At 39.7% G+C, this 8688-nt stretch overlaps 1 protein-coding gene and 1 pseudogene across 2 annotated transcripts; one reads left to right on the top strand and one right to left on the bottom strand.

Moving 5' to 3' along the window:
* Positions 1 to 748: 748 nt before the first annotated feature.
* On the bottom strand, positions 749 to 2903 carry LOC148693631 (uncharacterized; annotated as a pseudogene).
* A 1709-nt stretch (positions 2904 to 4612) lies between these two features.
* Positions 4613 to 8277, top strand: LOC137729125 (rop guanine nucleotide exchange factor 1). Of its 2 annotated transcripts, none has more exons than XM_068467961.2 (5): positions 4613 to 5202; positions 5430 to 5546; positions 5661 to 6187; positions 6864 to 7214; positions 7520 to 8277. In XM_068467961.2, exons 1-5 carry the CDS (start codon positions 4929 to 4931, stop codon positions 7940 to 7942), a joined length of 1692 nt encoding a protein of 563 aa, XP_068324062.2. In that variant the 5' UTR covers positions 4613 to 4928; the 3' UTR covers positions 7943 to 8277. The 2 variants fall into 2 exon arrangements, with proteins under 2 accessions (XP_068324062.2, XP_068324064.2); XM_068467963.2 differs by having other exon boundaries at positions 4682 to 5202; positions 6867 to 7214.
* Positions 8278 to 8688: the final 411 nt, after the last annotated feature.

The raw sequence follows: 8688 nt of genomic DNA, 5'->3' as shown, positions 1-8688 counted from the left end.
TTGAAGGTTCTTGATTTTCACCATTTGGTACATGAAGTTTTTTTCGTCCCAGTCATAATTCTAGGACACTTTCATACATCCATTAAGTTTCTCGTCATGACCTTCGTTAACTGATGATGTGGCTCCCATGTGGACAATGACTGGGCGCCACGTGTCAATATGGAGGTCCACGTGAATATTAAAAATTATAAATAAAATATAAAAAATTATGGGCATCTTACCTCACCCTTCATTCTCCTTCTATTCTCCTTCCATTCTCTCCTCTGCACCCACCCTCCCTGCATACCTAACCACCCCGCACACCCACCCATCTGCTCGCTCCCTTTCCACATATCTGGGTATGACACAGGCCTCGCCGCCGCACAGATGGGTCGGTATTATCGAAGGTTAGCCACAGGTGGCAATGGATCAACAGAGCTGGTAGCGGATCGGCGTTTCGGAGATAACAGATCACCGTCTCGATCGTTGAATGGTCTTGATCTTGGAGGTCTTGGTGACAGGGATGGGTTTGGAGGTTTCAAATATGGTGGCGATCTAATGGCAGGAATTGGGTGAAAAGGGTGGAGGAGAAAGAAGGGAGGGGAGGTGAAAAGGGTGGGGATGGGCAGTAGCGGATCCAGGATTTTAAACTCGGGGGTCCCAATAATAAAGGTCAAAAAATTTATAGACAAAAATAACATTGAAAAGTTAAATATAATACATTTCATTCAAAAATCATACACAAAACAACATTACAAGCTATAAAATCCTAATTCAAGCGTCCACGACGAGGTTTCATAGTCTGAAAATGTTCCATGATAGCTTCATTACCAATACATGAAAAAGTATCTTTCTCAATGTAAACAACTAAGTTGTCACTCAACCATTGATCTCCCATTTGGTTGTGAAGTTAATCCTTAATGATATTCATAGTGGAAAATGGCCTCTTCACTGAAGCAGTTGCAACCGGTAAAACCAAAGTCAATTGAACAAGCAAATATACGTATGCAAATGTTTATGCAACCCCTTCTCCACCATTTTCTTAGCAAGATCATTAATCCCCAGCAATTGAGAAAAACCATTATCAAAATGCATAAAATGAATATAAATATCAAGTTGATCTTGAAGTGCCAATTTATCTCGATCTGTGAAATCTTTAGGATACATCTGAGCAAGGCGAATAAGCTTTTCTTTATCAAAAGCTACAAATGAATCATTTGGACTCAAACATGCCAAGCAAATAAGCAATTTGGTATTACCTTCAACAAAGAGATCATCTAATTCTGTAAGTTGGAAATCAATGGCCTAAAAAAAGAGTTCCACTTTGTAATGATGGCAATTGGTCTTTCATAGAGCCTTACGCAATGACTTCCCTTGAATGACATATGAATCATCCATATTAGGCACCTCAATTTCATGTTCAACACAAAAAGATGATACTTTATCAACCAAAAGATCAAAATTTTCATCATTCCTCATGCAATGTAGTTACATGCCTTTGACTAAAGCCATTGTATTCACAATCTCTTGATCTTTCTTTTGCGGTGCTTAATATGGATTTTGTCAAAAAGAGGAGGGGCACAAACTCAAAAATTGTAAATCTTTTAATAACATTTTTGCTTCACCACCACATATGAGAACATTGTAATCAAACTAATCAAGGCACCATAATGTGAATCCCACCGTGTATCCCCAGCACGTTTGAGACTAGTTTCTTGATTTAATCCTTGCCCTGTTTCAAGACAATCATTTTCAATAGCTTTCATGAGATTTTCTTGTTGTTTCTCTCTAATTGCATCACGACGCTTATGTAAGCATCCAACAACATTCACCAAACGATTAGTCAATGTGAAAAAAGAAGCAACATTGGAGTTTTTCTTTGCTATGGCAACATGAGCTAATTGTAGTTGATGAGCAAAACAATGAACATAGAATGCACAACTTTCTTCATCCAAATTTTTTTTTTGTTTTGAAGGCCATTGAACTCATCTCTCATATTACTCGCTCCATCATAACCTTGACCTCATAGGTTGGAGTAGCTCAAATCATGTAGTTTCAAGAACTCTTCAATGGACTCCTTTAGTCTACTTGAAGTTGTTTCGGTAACATGTTGAACTCCCATGAACCTTTCAATTACTTGACCTTTGTTGTCCACATAATGCAAAACCACCGCTATTTTGCTCCTTTGTTGAAATATCACATGATCCATCTACCATTATAGAAAAGAATTTACTCTCTTTCACTTCCTTCATAATAGCCTTAATGGTTTCGAAGGCACATGAATTGACAATATCTTTTTGAATTGAATGAGCTATTAACTTGAGATTTCTCGGAGCATTTTCCAACACAACTTCCTTTATTTTCTCATCATGATCCATAAGGAATTGCAAGAGCTCTAAATAATTCCCCCTATTATTCGAAGTGTCACTTTCATCGTTGCCACGAAAAGGAAGGCCTTGTCACAACAAGAACTTAGTGCAATCTATTGATGCATTCAAGCAAAGACGATATTTCATACACTCTTCTTCTGGCTGTTTGATCACAATTGCTTCAATATGTGTCTTTGGGTTTATTAGATAACTAGCCGCTTCTCTAGCTTTATTGTGGAAACTACCAATAGGACCAACATGTTTGTCAAAACATTCTCTTGCATTCTTCCATTTCTTAAAGCCTACCCCAGTGAAGGCACCGCTTCCTAATTGTAAAAGGTTGACTTTAAAGAGATAGCAATGAAGACAAAATGCCATATCTTTAGATATACTATACTCCAACCAATCACATTCTTCAAACCACGAAACAACAAATCGTCGCTTTTTCTTTGAATGCAAAGTGTATGAGAACTTATGCTTTGTAGGCCTACAAGGTCCCATTTGCAAATATGCTCTTCGGACCTCATCTTGAATATTAGAAGGATCGTCCTTCATTCAAATTCTTTTTCCCAGGTCTCTCTCAAGATTATTAAAATCAATGTCACACTCATTTTGTCTTGAGCTCGAACAACCTGAACAAATGGATGGTGCTATTGGCTTTGGCTTGAAAAATCTTTCCATATTTCTTATTTTTAAACTACGCATTTAACCAAAAACACAAAACATATACCAATTAACCAATAAATAAAATTTCCATCTAAATTCCAATGATAAAATGATTATACAAACATAAAACATATCAATAATAGACTAAAAATCTCCATCAATATCTAATATAATTTAATTAAGATTAGATTAGAATACCAAAAAACTTACTTGAATTTTGAACCAAATAGTGGTGGTGTGGAGAATTGAAACAAGTGGAGGTATGTTATTGGAATAATGTAATTATAATATGGGATTGGATGGGATTAGAAATTTAGAAATCGAGGAGTTGCGTTGGAATTTGGGTGAATATAAGAAAGATGGGGCATTGGGGGAAAAACAGATGAGTGGGGAAAGAGGGGACTCTTGGGAAAGATGTGGGGCTAGGCTTTAAAACAATATGGAGTCATGGACCTACAACCTGCACATCAACACATACCTCGTGTTTGAGTACGAGAGGACTCCCGAAAAATTTCTAGCAGTGATTTAGGGTCGCCAAGGGGTCTTGGGACCTCCCAGGTTCCTTTGTAGATCTGGGGGTGGGTAGGGTATAAAGGTTGAGTGGGTGCAGAGGAGAGAAATGACGGAAAATGAGGGGAGAGGGTAGGGTGCAGGGAGAATAAAGGAGGGAGAATGAGGGAGGGGTTGGGATGGGTGAGGTAGGATGCCTATAATCTTTTTTTTAATATTCACGTGGCCCTATATTGACACGTGGTGTCTAATCATTGTTCACGTGGGCGCCACGTTATCAATTAACAGAAATTCTGATGAAAAATTTAACTTATGTATGAAAGTGTTCCAAAGTTATGACTTTAGGTACCAGACTAGGATAAAAAAAAACTTCATGTACTAAAAATTGAAAATCAAGAAACTTTAAAGTAATGAATTGAGATTAACCTAAAATATTTCTTCTCTTAAGTGAGCGTATCATTATGGTCTTTGTATAACATTGTATACTACCCCATACGAACTCCTATCTAATACCTTGTTGGCCACACCATGTCAGACGGCTCAAACCTGTCCGTCGCTCAAGAAGATTCCCTCCGGCATGATCATGCGGGACTCACTCGTATGACAAAAACAAATCAACGGTCCATTTAATACAAAACGTGAGTCTGTTCAGAATTTAAAAACTCGTAATTCTCAGTTAAGACTAATAAATTACACGGAAATAAATTGTTAATAAAGTAATTACCCAGAACAACGAATTACTAATGACTGCAATTAACGAGTTGTACACTGAAAACGAGGTCGTCAAACGAGAATAATAATCGTCATCTTAGTGATGCGAGCACACGGAAAGCAAACCGCGGACGTCCACACCGTAACTCTCCCCCACACAATAAAACATAACACTCCAGTTACCTCTAACCGCCGTTTGGTATCATTCCCACGCGAATTTTCTGAATTCCCTCCCCATTCCAACCAGGTCCCACCACATACCCTTAACGTCAGCGAAAGCGCCACGTCACGCGAGCACAGTAAATCCTCAATCCGCAAAGGGTGGGTCCCGTGGAAAAAGGACCGTGTCGGGTGCCCAAGCTCTGCAGACCAAACGGCGCCACTTTTGCTTTTTGGGACCTCTCCCTCATCATTATCTCCTCCATCATCAACCCCACTGTGGACAATCCCATCACACTAGCATTTCTAGAGAGGGAGAGAGAGGGGGAGAGAGAGAGTGGGTGGTGCGAGAAAACCTGGAAGCACTTTTTTATCCGTCACTTCTCAGTTTCTTTGCTCTGCAAGCAATCTTCCGACCACGCGAGTGCTGCTGCTTCTGCTTTTCTTATCCCCTGCGGTAGGTTCACAGCAGCGAATGTGAGGCTGAGATCTGAGCTTGTACGGACGACGCTCGTTTTGGATCTTTGGACGACAATGGGGAGTGTGTCGTCGGAGGACGGCTCGGACCTGCAGAGCGAGCGGTGCGGGAGCTACAGCTTAAGCGCCGACGTGAGCGAGTCCGAGAGTTGTAGCAGCTTCTCGTGCCGGAGGTTCGATGCAGAGGGGGCTTCGAGCTCCATGACGTCGTCGCCGCGTCCGGTCGCCGGAAATTTCTTCTTTCAGGCGCCGGTGATGCTTCCGGTTATCGGAGGAAAGGATGTGGTGGCTTGGGATGAGAAGCCGGAGAAACAAATTGCTGATTTGTCTGGTATTATATTTTGTTTTGTCTAAATTTGTTTCTAATTTTAGGGGAAAATGCTGAAAAATGTAGTGAAAATGTTTTGTCCAGTAAATTTCACAACTTGATAAATCAGTGAAAATAATCATTAATTTGTGTCTCCAGCTGAGAAAATTTTGTAGAGATTTGATTCTGTTCTATCTAAGATAATTAACTTTTATTTTTTTTACAATTATTTTAATTATTTATGAATGTAGAAGTTGAGATGATGAAGGAGAGGTTTGCCAAGCTTCTGCTTGGAGAAGACATGTCAGGAGGAGGAAAAGGAGTCTGCACTGCCCTTGCTATCTCAAATGCCATCACCAATCTCTCTGGTAAGTCACATTCCTCTTGGAAAGTGCAAATTCTTATGCGATGTTGATCGGCATGTTTTCGATTTTACGTGGATGTTCTGTTTTGGAACTCAATTTTCTATATTGGAATGACAGCGACCGTGTTTGGCGAATTATGGAGGTTAGAGCCGCTGAAAGCACAGAGAAAGGCAATGTGGCGCCGGGAAATGGAGTGGCTGTTATGTGTGAGTGATTCAATTGTTGAGCTTGTGCCTTCGATGCAACAGTTTCCGGGTGGGGGGACATACGAAGTCATGGAAATGCGGCCGCGCTCTGACTTGTATGTGAATCTACCTGCCATTAAGAAGCTTGACGCAATGCTGCTTAGTATGCTAGATGGGTTTTGTGAGACAGAGTTCTGCTATGTTGATAGGGGGATTATTTTGGGGGATTCGAAAGAGGGTGAGGGGTTTATTGGTGGAAGGCCTTCAATTAGGCAAGAAGAGAAGTGGTGGCTGCCTTATCCTAAAGTTCCGCCAAATGGGTTGTCTTGTGAAACAAGGAAGAAATTGCAGCAGTGTAGGGACTGCTGCAACCAGATATTGAAGGCAGCCATGGCGATTAATAGTAGTGTGCTAGCTGAGATGGAAATCCCAAGAGCGTACATGGAGTCGTTGCCCAAGGTATGGGGTTCGACATCTCTTTCCAGGATTCGACATGTGTGCTTACTATATTAGTGACTAGCAATGCTGTTTTATTAGCTTTCTTCATATATTTATATGTTTCCTGTCAATATTATTTGAGTTTTAGTTTGTTTTTCTATATGGGATTTAATCTCAGTGAGATGTCACATGTATATCGAGTGATAAAGCTTATATTTCAGTTCCATTCTAAATCATGAGATGAGCTATCTCTATAAAATCACACGGAAATCTTGTTGGAGATCTTTTGTTATCTTCCCTTAAAAGTTTGTCGTTCATTTTCTTTATTCATATCGTTTGTGTTGTTCTGCAACTGTTTCCTGTTGCATTTGACTGATTTAGAAATGTGTTAATGGTACTCATGTCCTTTTTACAGCTTGGAAGTAGAGCTTTGCAACAATTATATAGCATTAGCAGTGAAAGGAAAATTATTTTTCATAATGGCAGACGAAAATAATACTCTCGTTCTGTTCTTGTTTGCTTAGTTGTGGCTGATACTGGTGCTGAAACATCTCTCAAATGTGTTATATAGTGAGATAGTAAATAGATGCCAAATATCACCATTAGAAATAACCGTTCATCATTCGCATTCTACATAATGTTTTCATTTAGCTGATTTTAAATTTTTTAACGCCATTTCGTTTTTCATTCATGATAGAAGGGGAAAGATTGTCTGGGCGATATCATTTATCGTTACATAGCTGCAGACCAATTTTCACCAGAGCATCTTCTGGATTGCCTGGACTTGTCCTCAGAACATCAAACTCTAGAGATAGCCAATAGAATTGAGGCAGCTGTGCATGTTTGGAAGCAGAAAGACCAGAATAAACACAATAATCATAAAGCTAAACGGGCATCCTGGGGTGGCAAGGTCAAGGGACTTGTTTCCGATACTGAAAAGAGCCATTTTCTGGCCCAACGAGCAGAGACGCTCTTACACAGCCTAAGGCATCGTTTCCCTGGCCTCCCGCAAACTTCACTAGATATGAACAAAATACAATATAACAAGGTACATTTGACTGCATGTTTGCATGTTTTCTCTATCCATCTACGTTAAAACACATAACCATCTACATTACATTACTTAATATATATCACCTGAACCAGTATGTCGTCCATCAATTTATAAACTGTGTTTATCAGATATGTTGAATTCCTTGATTTTGAAATTTTTCCCGTCCAACTTTATTATTGCGCATTATTAGTTACTTTCTAGTTTCGGCACACTGCAGTAACTTCCGAATTTCAATACATAAAAGAACAAATCTTCGAAGGATGAAGTTTCTGAAGGATTTTTCTTTGTTGATTTTACAGGACGTGGGGCAGTCAATTCTGGAAAGCTACTCAAGAGTTATGGAGAGTCTGGCCTTTAACGTAATGGCAAGGATAGATGATGTCCTCTTTGTTGACGATGCTACCAAGCGATGTGCTGCTGCGGAATCAGTGTCTATCTTCAGCAGGGGAGGTTTGAGTGGCCTTCCTGTTCAGAAGCGGATGTCACCAAGCCCCTTCTCCATTCAACACACTCCTTATGCGTCTCCACTTGCAACACCGGCTTTCTGTTCGTCCACCCCAGTTATTGGAAGCCCAGGAAGAACACCTATGTGTGTAAAGCGCAACGTTATAATAGACGACAAGTCAGAGAGATTACTCGCATCTGATTTTGAGAGGGTGTGGTCGTACGCCGGAAGCCTAAGCTCAAGAAGAACAACCGGGGATGCTCCTGAACGGGATTGACTAAGTTAATGTTAGGTCAGTTTAAGGTTAAGTAGGTTCATGTTACAAAAAGAAGTTGCAGAGATGGGTCTAAAGCCTAACGCCGGGGTGCTGTTGAGATCTAACGTTTTATATTCTTTATTAGCAATAGAAATAGGTTGTTTCTCTATAGTTTTGAATCTGATCAGGTAGTAGATGAAGGACAATGACAATTTTAGTTGAAAGTTGGTTATAAATTTCCGGCATTCCGCATGGCGCTTGTAACTTAAGTAGTTAAAAATCTATCCATGTACTGTGAAGTAAATGTTCAATTTACCCCTCCCCTATTTTTTATATCGAAAATTAAAATTCTTGCATTCCTTTCTTTCCTGATAGCCCTAGACCTAGGGGGCATCATTTTGCCTGCAAACCTTTGGCAGAAGTTTTGATTGAATCTCTGTTCCTTCGAGGTGTACGGTATAGTGAATTAGGGCTCGTTTGAATCAAACGAACCAAATTCAACCATTAAATACTAGTTGGGGTTGATTCGGTTAATATTGGTCAAAACCGAATAACAATTGTTTAGTTTGATTCGGTCTTAATAATGATATTAGTCAAAACAAAACCAAACCAAACTAAACCGTTAAATACTAATTGATTCGGTTATATTTTTATGTCAAACCAAATCAAACTGATATGCGGCCACCCATTCACCGAGGCTTAAAATGAGCTAAAATTGAAAACAAAAAAAAGAGCTACTATGTCGAGTTCAACACTCGTTCATCGAA

Source organism: Pyrus communis, chromosome 10 (assembly GCF_041283825.1).
Source record: "Pyrus communis isolate YQ-2024b chromosome 10, ASM4128382v1, whole genome shotgun sequence".
NCBI lineage: Eukaryota > Viridiplantae > Streptophyta > Magnoliopsida > Rosales > Rosaceae > Pyrus > Pyrus communis.
The sequence above is the reverse complement of the archived record's forward strand: the minus strand, read 5'-3'. Positions and strand labels throughout refer to the sequence as shown.